Source organism: Thamnophis sirtalis, unplaced genomic scaffold, assembly GCF_051295495.1.
Source record: "Thamnophis sirtalis isolate CommonGarterSnake01/CBP01778 unplaced genomic scaffold, rThaSir2_p1.2 scaffold_5, whole genome shotgun sequence".
In the NCBI taxonomy this organism is placed as follows: domain Eukaryota; kingdom Metazoa; phylum Chordata; class Lepidosauria; order Squamata; family Natricidae; genus Thamnophis; species Thamnophis sirtalis.
In genome coordinates, this window is record NW_028261385.1 from 70759182 (window position 1) to 70776852 (window position 17671).

The 17671-nt window shown below is 36.0% G+C and overlaps 1 protein-coding gene across 1 annotated transcript in view; it reads left to right on the forward strand.

The window, feature by feature from the left end:
- The first annotated feature begins 218 nt into the window (after nucleotides 1-218).
- The window catches only part of LOC106552668 (transient receptor potential cation channel subfamily M member 3), a 28457-nt gene continuing 11004 nt past the window's right edge, over nucleotides 219-17671 (forward strand). The window contains exons 1-3 of the mRNA XM_014070999.2: nucleotides 219-350; nucleotides 2059-2310; nucleotides 6060-6270. Coding sequence (XP_013926474.2) covers nucleotides 222-350; nucleotides 2059-2310; nucleotides 6060-6270 — 592 coding nt within the window. The 5' untranslated portion in view covers nucleotides 219-221. The remainder of the gene's footprint in view (nucleotides 351-2058; nucleotides 2311-6059; nucleotides 6271-17671) is intronic.

The window sequence follows — 17671 nt, forward strand, 5'->3', positions numbered from 1 at the left end:
TCACTTGCAGTCAAGGAATTGTATACTCTTAAAATAAATTCATAAAATCTAAGTATAGGATTCAATATATGGAAAGTCTTATATTCCTAAAGAATTCTTTAACTAAAATTAGTCTTCTTGTAGGAGAATTTTTTTATTTCTAGAAATAATGTGATTTCAGTAACATATCAGCTAAACATTTAGCTCATATATGCAGGTAAACTGGGTTTTTCTCTTTGCAGATGTTTTACGTTGGGTACCTGATGCTGTTTAATTATATAGTTTTGGTGAAAATGGAACGTTGGCCTTCCATGCAAGAGTGGATAGTTATCTCATACATATTTACAATGGGAATAGAAAAGATGAGAGAGGTAATACTATTCTAAAGACAGTTGTTCCTTGTGCTTTTTCCCAAACATAAATCTTACTGTAAACAAAATAGGATACGGTCATCATCAGAAAATGTGGGTTTTTTCTGACTTTGGCTGGTTTTCTGTATGTGCTGTGAAGAACCGAGATACTTAAAAATAATGGAAATTACACCAGGAAGGGAAAACAGAAAAAAAATGCCACATTGTTTCTGTTTGCATGAAGTTCCAATGGAATAAAAGACCCTTGGAATTGACACTTAGAGTCCAATCCAGTGTCCACAGTACTTTCTCTTTCCTTTTAAGCAAACTATAACCTTTAAGAATTTATGATATCTATGGGCACCTATAGTTATTGTGACAAAATTGTATATACAAATTAATTTTATTTAACTGACAGCTGATTGCTAATTTAGTTTCTATTTTTGTAAAACCACCGTAAATCATAAGATTTAATGCAGCGGTGGGATTCAGTTTACCTTCCCTACCAGTTTACAAATGTGAGCGCACCTCCTTCTGCATATAGCAATAGCAATAGCAGTTAGACTTATATACCGCTTCATAGGGCTTTCAGCCCTCTCTAAGCGGTTTACAGAGTCAGCATATTGCCCCCAACAACAATCCGGGTCCTCATTTTACCCACCTCAGAAGGATGGAAGGCTGAGTCAACCCTGAGCCGGTGAGATTAGAACCGCTGAACTGCAAATAGCAGTCAGCTGAAGTAGCCTGCAGTACTACACCCTAACCACTGCGCCACCTCGGCTATGCGCAGTGCTCACGCATTATGTCTAGAGGGGTGGGCGTAGACTCCTACAGCTGCTGTTACCAGTTCGCCGGAACCGGAGAGAACCGGCTGAATACCACCTCTGATTTGATAGTATATCAATGAGTAAAATTTAACAGTGAACTTTAATGCGTTTATGTGTAAAGCAATATTTTCCCCCTGCATATAATTTGTATTTTTCCCAATAGGGAAAAGTATATTTATTCCAGAAAATGCCTCAGAGTGGCATTTATTACATCCAACACTTTCAGAAAACACCAGATTGGGAAAAGCCATAACAAAAGCAATGTTAGGGCACGCCTAGCTTGAGGAACTTACCAATGTTTGTATCTTTCAGTCACACTTTTTAATTATGACACTCACCTTGTACTTCAAAAAAGAAAGTCACTATTACTTCAGGAACACTATCTGATAGAGATAGCTTGCAGGGACATAAATAGACAAAGCATTCTTGTCTTCATGCAATGGTGATTGTATGCTATGTTTGTTTTCATAAAGCATTCAGAAATCTTGATTCTAGCTGAAAATTGTCTGGCTTATAAGGAGACACAATGCAAAAAGATCCTGAAATATTTTGTTTCTACTGTAATGATACTGTACATGGTATCCAGGATACATACAGACAGAGCGAGAGTATATGTATATGTCAGAGTCTGCACTGATGGTACAAATAGACCTCAAGTACAGATCATGTAAGTGGAATCACAAGAGGTGCAAGAAAGAGAGTTTTGTCTGTATTCTAAAACTCTATTACAAAACCAAGGAGGCTATTTCACATTGCCTTACTTAGCTGGCTCTTAATGTCGATATTCCATAAGGCTTGCGGTAGCCCTGTGAATAGATTGTGAAATTATAATCCAGGACATAGTTGTCAAATCATTCATCATATTATTTTTGACTCAAAAGATATTCCTATTCCATTTCTAGATATTAATGTCAGAACCTGGGAAACTACTGCAGAAGGTAAAGGTGTGGCTTCAAGAATACTGGAATGTTACCGATCTTATTGCCATCCTCTTATTCTCGGTGGGAATGGTGCTTCGCCTGCAGGATCAGCCGTTCAGGAGTGATGGTCGCGTCATATATTGTGTCAACATTATTTACTGGTATATCCGATTGTTAGACATCTTCGGGGTGAACAAATATTTGGGGCCGTATGTAATGATGATTGGGAAAATGGTAAGAAAAAGTTACCCATCCTTCATTTTTGTTCTGTATGTTATAAGCGAAAACAGTAGAAGGTGGCACTATGTTTGTACAATCTTTAGCCTAAATCTTTTAAGTACTTTTCTGTGCAATGCAGCTTCCTTTTGTTATAGTATAGTATTCAGTTTGAGAAAAGATATATTTTGATTGCAAGGCTTGTGAATTTTTTTCTTGTCCTTGTCAAAGTTATTTGGATCATTGATTCAAACAGTATTCTATGGAAGTTCTAGGAATTTGGACCGCAAGTCTAAAATTGTAAGCAGCATTATACTCGTTATTTTTATAGAAAACACATACAGATACATTCAAATGTCACTCAGACTATGAATATCTGGGAATGGGATAGAAATAGCCCTAATCTATTTTGCATCTAGGCTAGGATAGTGTGATTCATCATAGTCTGTACTGAGGTTACAAGGGAAGTTTGGGAAAGATTGCTAAGCTATGTGATACAGATTTCACATTTCACTAAGATGATATGGAACTCACAGATGGAAGTGGGATAAAAATTAATTAAGATCATTCAATCTTGCTATTTAGCCCTTGCTATTTAAAAGATGGCGTATTTTAAATGGCAGCAAATATCTTAACACCCTTATTCATTATTTTGGAATCTCTTTATCACAGAGCCTTTATTGCATATCTAGTATTGAATTATGCAGGGATAATACATTTCAGTAGGTTTGATAAGAATAAGGGGTTGAGATGTGAGAAAAAGCAATAAATATAAAACTGGGCTACTTAATTTAATATAAATCTGGATTATTTAAAGTGGTAGATTAGAAGCCAGACTAAGAGATGTAATTATTATTATTATTATTATTATTATTATTATTATTATTATTAATAATAATAATAATAATAATAGAACTTGAGAATGAAGAAATGATAAAGGCAGTAAAACCAGAAGAAGGCTACAAGTACTTGGGGATTTTAGAGGCCTCTGACTTAATGCATAATAAAGTCAAGGAATTAACTTCAGCCAAGTACATTCGACGAATTTGCAAGATATTAAAGTCCAAATTGAATGGAGGAAACATCATAAAAGCCATAAATACCTGGGCTATATCTGTGATTCGATACTCTACAGGAATAATTGACTGGACCCAGATGAAGTTGGACAATTTGGACAGAAAAACAAGGAAGCTTATGACAATGAATCATGCTTTGCCCCCTAAAAGTGATGTTGACCGATTATATCTACCAAGAGCAGAGGGTGGTCGAGGACTCCTACAAGTAAAACAGACTGTGGAAGAAGAAAAACACAGCTTGAATGGTTACATCCAGAAAAGTGAAGAACCAATGTTTAAGGAAGTAAATAAAGGAGGCCTTTTAAAGACAACTAAGTCAAAAGCTGAATATAAGAAAGAAGTAATTGAGAACGAGCTGAAAATTAGAAAAACAAAGCTATGCATAGCCAATACTTGAAAAGTATTGAAGGCAAAGCTGACCAAAAGCTAACTTGGAACTGGTTAAGATCAGGAGTACTGAAAAAAGAAACAGAGAGCTTTATTTTGGCAGCTCAAGAACAAGCCTTAGCCACAAACTACATGAAAGCAAAAATTCAACATGTTACCACCAACAGCAAATGTCACCTCTGTAATGAGAAAGACGAGACAGTCAACCACTTGATCAGTGGGTGCAGCAAAATTTCACAAACTGACTACCTACAACGCCATGACCGCGTTGCTAAGATCATTCACTGGAAATTGTGCCAAAAGTTTGGATTTGAGTACAGCAAAAACCACTGGGACCATCAGGTTGAGAAGGTTTTAGAGAATGAGAAAGTCAAGAACTTGTGGGAGTTCAGAATCCAGACTAACAGGCACTTGGCCCACAACAACCTGACATAACAATAGTTGAAAAGAAAAAAGTATGGTTCATTGACATTGCAATACCTGGAGATGCATGAATTGAAGATAAACAGCAAGAAAAAATCACAAAGTACCGGGACTTGCAAATTGAAGTTGAGCGACTGTGGAAAAAGAAATTGTGTGTTGTCCCGATTATAATTGGAGCCCTTGGAGCAATACCCAAAGGGCTACCTGGCTATTTGGAAATTTTAAATTTATCAGACTTGAACATTCTGATTCTACAAAAAACCACCCTACTTGGAACAGCTTATATCCTTCGACGTTACCTTAACAGTTCCTAGGTCCTTGGTTAAGACTCGAGCTGTTGAGTTACCAACCAGCCCCAAAGGCTTTGAATCTCACCAAAGATTAACCACATAACAACAACAACAACAACAACAAAGCAATACTTGGAAACAACAGATTAGAAGAGAAAAAATAAGGAGGAGGTCACAAAATGCATAGGCCTGAAAATGGAAGTAGAATGACTGTTAGAAAAAAAAAGATAAGACTAATAGTAAAAGGCACCTTGAATGCAATTTCAAAACATCTGAAGCACCATTTGAACACAATTAGCAGGTAGATTTATTTCAACATCTACCAAAGCAGCTTAGTTAACTGACTCATTTGATAGTGCTAATTGTAGCCTAGGCCATAGGCCAAAATACAAATGTTTGCACAGTCTTACACCAAGTGCACAGGAAAAAAACATTTGTTTTTGCATGCATATCAAAAAAGAGCAATCCATATGCATCTATGTTATTGTCATGCATACCTAATTTATGATTTTCTTTGCAAAGAAAACATTAAAGCATTCTTGAGATGGAGTGAGATGAGTTCCTCAGCAATATTTCAAAGTTATATCACATCATATTCTCAATGTGGAAACGTGGAATTTTACTGGGAGTGACAGAAATATAAAGTTTGCAGGCTAGAGTAAACCTGTTCCAGTAATGAGACTTCAAAGTAAAATTGAGGGCTGATTCACACATTCAGGTGAAGCAATTAATTCCTCACAAAACAGATAATGATTCATAATAAAATGTATGATCAGCTTCCACTCAAACATATTATGGGGTGCAGAGGTCGGTTGCTGCCAGTTCAGCCTGGATCAGGCAAATCGGTAGTAGTGCACATGCACATGCACAGCAGTGTCTCGCATGTGGAAGCGCACCCAAACCTGTAGTAAGAAAATTGGCAACCCACCACTGAGGGGGTGAGGTGATGCAATAAAAAAGTTCTAAAAAGCATTACTTGATTTGGCACTTGTTGAAAGTTAGGAGCACTTCAGTAATAATAGGAGTGATGTCTGTCTAATCCAAGAACAAAGAAACAAGTAGTTGCCATGCTTTGCTATAAGTTGGGCTAATTGTCTCTGTACTGAAACTGAAAGTCACGCAATGTTTACCGCTACATGTGTGTATGTGCATACATAGATGGTAGATAGGTAGATAGGTCAGATTTTATTGACTTACTTGGAAACAAGCAAAAGCAGAAACAATCAGTAATAGTCCCAAACAATTAATTTGTATTTATTTTGCAACCTGTATTACTGCCTTTGAACTACATATGGAAAGAAAATTTCCATACCATTTTAAAATGAAATATCTCTGCATGAAAACCTGGGATTTATATGGTACATGATCAAAAGATCTTCAACATAACAGAACATAATATTGTAATAGCCAAAGATCCAGCACAAGTCCTTGAAGAAGATTACCAAGACTAGACAAGCAGCTTAAATAGCATGTTAATATGCAGATGCTTAAATCATTTGATGATTTATGCTTTATATACAAGTTGATCAACTCTCCAGAATAAAGTGGCCTTCTTTCTCTCTGTCTCTGTAATTTTTTTCTTTTCTTTCAGATGATAGATATGATGTATTTTGTCATTATTATGTTGGTGGTTCTGATGAGTTTTGGTGTTGCAAGGCAAGCAATTCTCTTCCCCAATGAAGAGCCATCATGGAAACTGGCAAAAAATATTTTTTACATGCCCTATTGGATGATCTATGGGGAAGTGTTTGCAGACCAGATAGACCGTAAGCACGTTTATGATTCTCATACACCAAAGTCAGGTATCAAACTTTGATCAGGTGATGTCTTACATGATTATTGTTAACGCTCTCAATAAATGGCTCAAGATAGAGGACTCAAACATTAAAGGAAAGTATGATATATTTAAACTGTTAATCTCAGAAGGTGAAATCAACATTTCTATGCCACCCAGGCTGCTTTTTTCTCACCTTTAATACATATAAATCATATTCAAAGAACACATCTACGTTGGTTTTCTACCATTTAATTAATAATTGCCTTTCCCTGAGAATCACTGGTATGCCAAGAGATCCCAAGCACTTCACAATGAGGTCCATAGTTGAGGAGTCTTAACCAGATTAAGTTTGTAGTGCAGATTATATCAGTTGCCATCCATTAGTTTAAATGTGGAATGTAGGAACCATGTTTGCTGATAGACCATTCAATTATAGAAGCTTCTGCACCAGTTTTAGATTTTTACTCAGCATTGAAGTTACAGTGGCATTACACTAATTTGTGCCATATTTTTGACCTGTTTTTACCATCATGTTTTGGTATATTAGTAAAATAATAGTTAATTTAAAATCTATTGTAAGTGTTGTCTATGTCTTGAATAAGAACTGCATACCACTTTGTACTTTATTTAGAATTGATGGGGTATCATGTTAAGAGACTAGGCTGCAAACTGTGAATTACCCGAATAAAAATTCATCAAATTCTCAGTTTCCCTAATTGTAACACAGGTCTGCAAAAAAAATTTTTTTCGAGAGCTGTTTTGGTTATTTCACATAATCTTTATGTTTTTTGGTGTGCTGAATCCGAAAATGACCTCCATTTTGTCATAGGACATCACATTTCCTGACAATTTAGGTAACTATGTTAAATAAGGCAATACCTCAAAATAAATGGAAATAGACTTATAAAATTAAAGCTTTATTACAATATTTTCATGAAAATCCTTTTTTGAACTGAAATGAGCTCACCTACACACACTAAACTCGATTCTTCTTCCTTGTGAGGCTCCTCTTGGTGAGTAGCATCTGGAATGCCTCTCTGAAGCATCCAGCAGTAGTCTGCCGTCATTGTAATGCCCCATTTTCCCTGGTATCTCCAGGGAAATTTCTCTTTAATGTCTTGGTGGAATCGTTCACCTTGTTCCTCACTCACAGCTCCCAAATTTTCAGGAAAGTAGTCAAGGTGGGACTGGAGGAAATGCACTTTCAAACTCATCAGGCAACCTAAAGCTTGAAATGCTTTCAGCATTTTTCTGATGATCTTTTTGTAGTGAGGATCTTTGTTCTTACCTAAAAATTTCTGTACAACTTCTTTAAATGCAATCCAACCTTCTTTTTGAGGTTCCGTCATGGTATTGACAAACTCTTGATCAACTATAAGCCTTCTAGTGTCTGGTCCGGCGAACACACCTTCCTTCAATTTTGCCTCCGACAGGCATGGAAACTTGGTGACCAAGTATTTGAAGCATTCTCCATCTCTTGGAAGTGATTTTATGAATTGCTTCATCAATCCCAATTTTATGTGGAGAGGTGGTAGAAGAACTTTATGGGAAGGTACCAAAGTTTCTCGGAGAACATTTTTTTCACTGATTGTTAGCACCCTCGGCTACCAACTCTTCTTCATCCAGTGATTTTGTCGGTCTCGACTGTTCCATAGACACAGAAAACAAGGGTATTTGGTATATCCAGCAGCATGCACAAGACCTTCAAGTCCCCACACACTTGCCAACCATAATCTTCATATTTAAGTTTACGAAGAACCAATTCCAAGTTCTCGTAGGTTTCCTTCAAGTGTACAGAATGACCTACAGGTATGGAAGCGTAAAAACCATTGTGGAGTAAAACTGCTTTGAGACTTCTTTTTGAAGAATCTATAAAAAGACGCCATTGCTCTGAATCATATTGGATTTTAAATTGACCCATCAGACCTTCGACATCGATACAATAAACCAACTTGTCTTCCTGGGTGAAGTAAGGAACGAACTCCTTTTCACGATGTCTGCACCATGAAGATGACACTCCTGGCAACAATAAATTCCTGCTTTTCAGCCTTGATCCGAGTAACTCAGCGGCATCTTTGGGAAGATTCAAGTCTCTTACCAAATCATTCATCTCCTCCTGAGAAAACAATTTTGGTCTTGTATCATCTTCAAAGTCAGAACTTGATTTGTCATCTGGTTCAGGTATAACTTCACCTTCATCAGAGCTAGGTATCTCTTCCAAGGTAGCAGGGGGCTTTCGTACTGGTATATCTGTGCCATGGGGGATGGGACGAATTGCTGAATGAAGATTGGGGTATGAAATGGAATGCTTCCATTTGGAATTAAACCCTTTCACATTGCATGAACAAAAGTAACAGTCATCACTATGGTTCTTTTGCTCTCGCCATACCATAGGAATTCCATAACGGAAAGATTTTTTCTTAACCTTGAACCAGTTTTGGAGGTCCTCAACATACCGTTTGCACACTTTATGAGGCTCCCAAACTTTATCTTGATCTCCAATTTTTAGTTCAAAGTATGCAAAGTACTTTAGAAGCATAGACTTAAAACTTGCTTAGCTTAAGTATATATTGCTGACCATCAGATTTTTAGTGCTATTTTTTTTTACATAACTCAGACAAACCCTTTAAGGTTTTTTTGGCATTTTATATCTTAAATGTACTTATGTGGATTAATTAATAGTAATTTGGACTTTAAAGTTGGTTAAAAACCCATAATATAAAAAAATACCATTTTTTTTTTAAAAAATGATAAATTTAAAGACAATTTTGCATGTTGTGGCAAATCATGACATCTAGGAGTTTTTTCAATATTTTATTGGTTTTCAGCACACCAAAATACATGGAAATTAGATGAAAATAATCAAACAGCTTTTTAGTCGCAGACCTGTGATTTAGGGATATTAAGCTGATTTATATTACAAGGCTGTTCCAAGAATTTCACCTACATACTATCTGGGAGGAACCTGAGAGCGTTACACAGATATGTATGAAACTTCATTTTTTGTGTTCCAAACCCAGAATCCGTTTCCGCATATATTGTTGTAAAAATTCATTTGCCTGGCCCTTTGCAAACCTCATTGTTCCTTTTTAATGCATTTCCTGATGGCTGTCTGTGTAATGTGCCAGACCAGATCATGCTCATATGAAATTTTGGAGCTGTAGGAAAGAGTAAGACAATTTTGTACAGACAGGCATGTAAGAAGAATATAGTTAGCTCACTTCTCTTCTGCCTGAGAGGACAAGGATGGTATTTAAAGATCCACATTCACTCTGAGCATAGTTAGAAACTTTTTCAGCTGTTCCCATAGATCTATTGTGATGTCAGATGCTTCTTTCAGGAATGAGTGTGCATCTACTCATGCAAAATTCAGTTACATAAAATATAGAAAGAGAGAAGCAGATTGTTTTCCCCAATTATTCAGATTTGAGCAAGGTTTGTATTTTTTAATGCTGCATTTTTATTTAACCTCTTCATTTTATATGCCCACTAGAAGGAAGCATTTGCTGAAATATCTTTATATATACCCTTTTCTTTCTACTATTGATAAAAGAAACCCATATCATTCTCCAAAGGGAAAGAAAGAGCAAGCAATTATATCTTTCCTCTTGCAAATTACCCTTCCTCTTTGTTCTGAGCCATAAAGCAGAATTCAAATGAACAAAAGTCCTTCATGACTTTAACTTTCTGCTTGGCTACATGTTTCCTTTTTTGTTCTGTATTTGGGGTTTAGGAAAGCCAAGAAGTGGGGGAGAGGTAGAATACCAGACTGTGGAATTTCTTTTCAAAAATGTCTGTTCCTCTACAAGTGGCCATTTATTGCTGTTGTACTAAAAAAAAAAATCTACTGGCATAGTGCAACATGTTCCACAGCAACTTGGCTGAGGAAAACATGCTTTTTCTTGCCGTGTGCTGATTCTAGTTTAGAACCCTGGAAATGGAGAATGGAAATGACAAAAGCAGAGCATGCTGTAGTTCTCTTTGAACAGAGGAGCATATGTTTAGATGATATAGAAAACTATATACTACATCTGTTTTAAATATACACCAATGACTGAGCTTCTAATGAAGCTGCAGAAGTGATTATTTCAGCCTGAAGTGCTTCATAGTGTACTATCAAAAGTCAGATTGTGAAAAACCATGTATCACCCTCCTCTGGAGGATTTGATGATAGTTAATTGAGAATTAATGAATCTCTATGTTGTTTTAACCTCAGCATCCAAACAGAGAAGGCAGAATTTGTCAGCTCTTGTGTAATGCAAACAGCCTATTCAAAATCCCTATGATTTTGGCTAATTGTTTGGCAAAATAGCCAGAGGATAATGTTTGTTTCTAAGTTAAATTTCTATACAGAATGCAAATCCAAAATGCATAAAGAACTAACATAATCTGACTGCATTTAAAAGATAAAGTTATGTAAAAGTCAGAAAATGTCCCAAGATACGAAAAAATTGAGATCTGGGGAGAAAAAAAATGAATAGATGCTAACTGTTAATCTAGGACTTGTAAGTCCATCTTTCTGCTTCTGTATATTTTATGTTCAACCTATTTATTATTGATGTGTCATGGAACAACATGTATCTTTGCACACAGAAAGAGAGGATATTAAACCACATACTGTTATTTATCCATTCAGGGTACTATTTTCTCACTTTTTGGGGAAAAATATGCAACTGTTAGTCTCCACAGTAGCCTAAGCTAAATCAGCCACAACTTACTATGCAAATTATTATCTTTCTGAATTATCAATCCATCTATCTTAGAGTTCAGTACCATTTATTTAAAAGTGTATGCTATATATATATACATACATAGATTCAGGCTTTTTTTCTTTTCCTTTGCATTGGTATTTCTTGTTACTAGTTATAAATTCTGGGTTCCTTTTAAAAACCCACATATCTCTCACTATTTGTTTGATCTTAATTTCATAAAATATTTCACTGAATTTGAGAAATATACCAAGTATTCTGTAAGACTCTAAGATAGGTTTGGCTTTTGGTTTCATTCTTTTGTACTGGTATGTGAAGCATGAAATCTGGCTGTCCAGGTTTACAGTCAATGTCTCATCAACTGGAAGCCTCTCCATTCAATGAATGTATTCTATATTCCTCATCACTTTTTTTAAAACAAAGCATTTAATGATTTCTGGGCCAATGCATGTTTTTTGTAATTGGGTTCTGGTGATGGGGTATCAATAAATAAATGTTTAAATTATTTTGGAATGGGAAAAACAATACGTGTGGTAGCTGGATTGTACTGTTAAGTTTTGAGATTCACTTATAGACATGGTAATTCCTTAAAGTTCGAAGAATTTTACTATTGAGACTCATGGAATCTGGTTTTTAGACTTCTCACTGATGACTTGGAAGAGAGCACAGCTTAGTGATCCCTTCATGTCTATAATTAAAAGGTTTTTAAGTAACAAAGCAAAGTGGCAGTGCGGAAGAGAATCTTGAATGGTATTTTGAAAAATTGTTACCCATTAGGGAATAATAGGCAATTTAGATACCCTCTCATCTTGCCCAGACCATTTAAGATATGCATAGGATGGGAAAACTACCTGAAATCATGATGGGCTGCTATCCTGTATTGTTCAGATTGCTTGCTGTTCCATCCAACAATGATTGATTGAGTGTGATTTTGAGTCAGGTTTGATTTATAACAACTTTAGTTTTCTTGGCAATATTTTCAGAAGTGGTTTGCCATTGCCTTATTTTTAGGGCTGACAAAGAATGACTCTGCCAAAGTCACCCAGCAGGCTACATGCTAAAAACAGGACTAAAATTCCAGCTTTCCATTTATTAGCCCAAACTGTCTCTTATTCAGAGACACATAAACTAAAATTCATTCATATTTGCTAAGAATCTACTCTACTAAATTCAGCAATTCATTGGAAAGGCAACGGGTCTTCAATATATGTTCATCTTATCACAATGGGTTTTTAATGGTTATCTGATGTTTATCTCTATCCTGGTAGATAAACAAATCTTTATTAGTTAAATATTTATTACAGCTGTGATTTTTTAAATTTGATCACAACATGAGAAAACATTTTTGGCCTAAATTATTTCTTATGTCTGGCAAGACTATTAGTACCATATGCAAGTGGTATGAAAACAACAGCAAATTAATTTATTCCCACCACCATGGTGGAAAACCTTACTGGTGTGGAGCCATATTTATGAATATGTTTAGCAATATCAGTAGCACTTAGACTTACAGTATATGTCGCTTCACAGTGCTTTACATCCCTCTCTAAGCCTTTTACAGAGTCAGCATATTGCCCCCAACAATCTGAGTCCTCATTTTCCCCCCTCAGAAGGATGGGAGGCTGAATTAACCTTGATTCGAACTGCCAAATTGCAGGCAGCCAACAGTCAGCAGAAGTAGCCTACAGTACTGCACTCTAACCACTGCACCACCAAGGCTCATTTTTTAGAGAAATATACTACAATATATTTAATATACAGATTCATAAACTGTTTTCCCCTCCTAAATGCATTAAAATAAACAGGAGAACAACTGGAATACACAGGAACTTTTTCCATTCCTATCTTTATGCATGAGTTTAAATCTCTTCTTCTTTACCATCTACTAAACCTCTCATCTGAGTAGAAGAGAAGACTTTCTCACCACTTAACAAACACTTCAGACATTGTTTCTTAGATAAAACACCTTTGCTCACCACTTGGCTTTCTTATTAGGACAGCAATAACAACTTTTTTTAAAAAATCCATTATTTAATTTAAGACATTGGTGTCCCATACGGCACTGTTGCAGGATTCTGGAAGTAGTGTTATTTAATTTCTCAATTAAAACATACATAGTTTATCTAGAATACATTTATGCTGCTGAATGGCAGATCACATACTCTGGACCAGCAACAGTCCCTCTCCACAGATCTGCACATAGGTTACATTAAAAAATGTTTAAGATGTCCTTTGTCTTCTTCTTCTTAGAATTGGAGAAACAATATTTTATGTAAATGTGCATTTGAGGCACTTAGGCTTAATTCCCCCACAAATGTAGGTTGGAAGATTTGACTTTCCTGAACTGACTAGACCAGGGGTCCCAACCATGGGGCCTGCTACGGTGCTGCCGAAGCAGCGGGCAAGCACACAAAGATTCATTTGCACATGCATAAGATTTCAGTTGTGTGTGCAAAATCATTCCCTGAAGCTGCTGCTGCTGCGGGTCCACAAAACCAAAAAGTTTGTGGACCCCTGGCCTAGACATGAGGGATTGTCTTTATGAGGAATCAAGAAACTACACAAACAATCTGGAAGGGAAAATAAGTGCAATGCAGAATGATAAAGAACAGAGCTTAACACTATATGAAGTACCTAATCCAGGACAAAGGATAACTTTTTGAAATGTCCAGATGGAATCTACTTACATTTTGTTTTTATGATGTTTTCTCTACACAGAAAGCACAAAGCGATAATATTCATGACTTTAAGAAAATTGAATATATCTCGAGGATAGCCATTGAAGCAAAGCCACAGAAGATAAATTATGTATGATTTACTCACACATTTGAAGAAGTAGAATGACAAAAAATTACCCAAATGAGAATTTGATCTAGTGAAAATGAACGTCTAAGATGAATAAATGACACCAAGCAGCCTGCTAGCTTAAGTAACACTATTCCCCACTGAACATCAGAGTTCAATGGGTGAATCCTTAAATCAGAAGAAAAGTATTGCTTCAGTCAGCATTGGACAGAGTTTTACTAACCCCAAGGGTGGGCTGATGCTACTTCCAATTTTGAACATTATTGTCCATAAGGTTATTTTATTTCTCCAGCTAACTGCTCATATCAAGATTGTCTGTCCTTTCTTCTTTTCTAAGCCAATTCATGTTCAAATGTTTAACATAGTCTAAACGAACAAGGAATTCCTGGCAAAGGATACTTTGGAAATGTGAAAACTGCTACTCTCTTTCAAGAAAGGAGGAGGATTCTAAGAATACTTTCCTTAAATGGCTCTGGGGAAGATTCAGTGAGCCTTCTAGTCTTTGGGCAAGTTGCTTCCCAAACGATTTAAACTTCAAGGAAAGCAGCTATTTTAACTGTGTTTAGGAAATGGCTGCCCTTAGTGACTTTTATCTTGGCATTTGTTCAGTTATTAGCACTAGCAATAGTAACAGTTGTAGCTTTATCATTTGCTTACAATATGTCATAGTAAATCAATATAGTGATGGGTTTATAAAAACATCTCTCATCCAGAATCCTCCCTTACAAACTTGAGAGAAGCACATTTAGATCATTTCTTTGCCTTGGTAGAATAGAGAGAAAGGGACATTTCCTACCTTTAATGTTCCATTCCTAAAAGAGAAGAGAGAATATTTTATTCATCTCAGCCTTTTCTTATAGTACTTCAGATTCTCTCATTATTTCTGAATTTGGTAGCTTTATTTACAATTCCCTGAGTTGTTCTCCTTTAGCTACTTTGGTTATAACAAGGTCAGAGGTGGTATTCAACCACTTCACACCAGTTTGTCCAAACCAGTGGCAGAAATTTTGCCCAGTTTGGAAATCCGGTAGTGATGGTTGGCTTGCCATGCCCCCAAACTGGTCCCCCTGTCACTAGTTGCTCACTCCGCCCATCTGGTCACCACTTGCTTGTGCTGCCTCTTTGCATACCGGCTCTTGCAAGGCAATGGACTTGCAAAGCAATGGGATGCGCATGTGCGAAGAAAATGGTGGTAACAGCAGCCACTTTTTCACCAACCAGATGACTTTTCAGACGCCTGCTGCCAGCCGCTGGCCTCTTTGAAAGCCAATATGCAAAGAGGCAGTGGCTGGGAGGCTTCTTTGCCAGCCAGCCACTTCCCAGCAGTGGCAGTAGATGGGGGCCACCGAAAACTCCAGTCAGCTTGCCTTCCAGACTGGATCAGCCACCATGGGAGGTAAGCAACCAAAGAGGCAGTGGTGGGGGAGGAAGTGGGGAAATGGGGGTGACTAGCAAAGGGAGGGTGGGGGTAAATAGGGAATAATCCTAAAAAAATTCCTATCTTTTCCTGTGGGCATGGCTAGGTGGGGGGAGGGAAATGTGACTGAGTGGGCGTGAGTAATGTCATGTTGGCCACACCCACTGGGTCACATGCCCCCCCACCTAGCCATGCTCACCGAACCGGTAGTGAAAATTTTTGAATCCCACCACTGAGCAACGTTATCTGTATTGTCTTAGACGGGCACATTTCTGGTTTTACCAGTTCTAGCCAAGAAAGTTAGAAATTTCCAATACAGGAATTAATTGTGCAAGCTAACCATGCCTCCATTCTAAAAGATATCCGTATTCATTGATCTTCCTAGTTTTCCAAAATAAACCCATTTCCTGTCAATCCTCACTAACTATTATAGGTTATTTTAGAGATACAAAATAGAATTAAGTACATCATAGATTTTCTCATGATCTCAAAGACTGGATTACTCCAAGGATCAATGAGGCTGAAGGTTACAGTGTTAGATTAAGCCCCCCCCTCCAAAAATACCCTTGGATTTAGTTCCCTATAATTTAGCAGTTCAATTTTTAAAGACTGTGTTAGTCACTTTATAGACTCAATGAACCATGTTAGGAATAAAAAATAGGAAAATGGGGAAGAGGACAGAAGAATTACACAAAAATAGATGAATATCAAAATAAATATGCAAAGCTCGTATAAAAGTGTATTTTTGTCAATGCATGGGCAAGAACCAAAGTCTGTTTAATGTGAAGGCTCAATTATTAGAATGAAAAGTACAGACGAATAACAAAACATGATTTATTTCAAAATCAAGATTATTATTTAATTCCTGCCTTCTGGAACATCTTACCCTCTAAAGAGAGATTGGCTGCCACATTCCTGATGTTTTGTAAAAGCCTCAAGACTTGGCTCTACCATATGGCTTGTGTGGAGCCAATGAGGGAGGCTTCATACTGGAGGTGGCTGATTAATTAAATTCAATCCCACTTCCACCTCCCCTTGTGCCCAGCTCCCCTTTTTGCTATCTTGTATCCATGATTTTATCTCCTATGTTTTTTACAGCATATGATTTTAATGTTTTTCTATGTTGTACAACCTCCTAGAGTTGTTGGATACAAGATGGCAACAAGTACATTTTATAAATAAATAAATAAATAATAAATTGACAGAGCATTCTGAATTGCTTTCGTCTAATAGAGATATCTCTTGAAAAGGTCTAACTATTGTCAAATGTTGTTAATGTTTTGAAAAGATAATAATAATGACTGTTGCTTGAACAAAAGAAAAACATAAACATACATTGCAGGTTTTGTAATTTATAAATATAAAATAAAATCTTCCTAATAATTAAATTTTATTATCTGTTATTCACCAGATCGTGTAAATAGTTTCATAGTTTATTTAATTTATAATTATTTAATGTATAATGAAACTAACCTTTGAAACTCAAAAGGAAAGCTAAAATAGGGTGTTAATTTAATCTCATGCAAATCAAATATTGGTGAATTAAATCCTTTGTTAGAACTACATAGTGGAAATAATTGCACAGTGTATATTTCCATTCCTTTTTCAGGACGGAATTAATTTACTAATATCAGATGTAATTTTTAGAGAGATGTTTTATAAATAAATTTATCCATAATTAGGCACTAGTTGCATGTTGTAATTTGTCATGCATTTGCTCATAAAGATGATTCAATATCTATTCAGTTTTAAGGTATTCATTTCACACATTAATAAAATATCATATTTTATGAGTGCTGAGATTCAAACAAATTGCTCATTAAAATATATGTGTGCCCATACACTATCCAAATGTAGCTCCTTTTGAAAGTCTGCTCCTAGAGAAATAATCCATCCATATAATGGTATAATTTAATCTATGATTCAAATCAAACAACTAGCTTGATAATATACCAACCTATAATATATAGGTTGGCACAGCGAATTCACCTGATTCTTTTGCTGATGCCCATTGGGTCACTTATTACCCATTGAAACAACTTAATTAACATGACATAAAAAGACGAACGATGTGGGCGGGAAAGAGAAATTATCTGACACAAAATAAGTAAATAATATTTTATTGACTTTTCAAAACCAATTATCATGAACAAGCATAGCTGATTTTTTCATATTCTGATGAAAACAAGCAATTTGAACTTTGCTTCTTTTTCCCCTTACACCTATAAGAAAAATTCATTTTTTAAAAAACATCTTATATTAAGGATTGTACAAAGTTAATACAAAGCGATATAGACAAAAAAACAGAAAAGGAGAAAGAAAAGAAATGCAAAATGCAAAAAGTTAAAGAAAATAAAGAAATAAAATGGAAATAGAAAAAGATATATTAAGAAATGATTCACTCCTCTCAGTAACAAATAAAAGCAACTTTAATGTTTGCTCACCTCTTATAAAATTATAAAAATAATCCAATTCTTACTATAAACCTTCTTTTC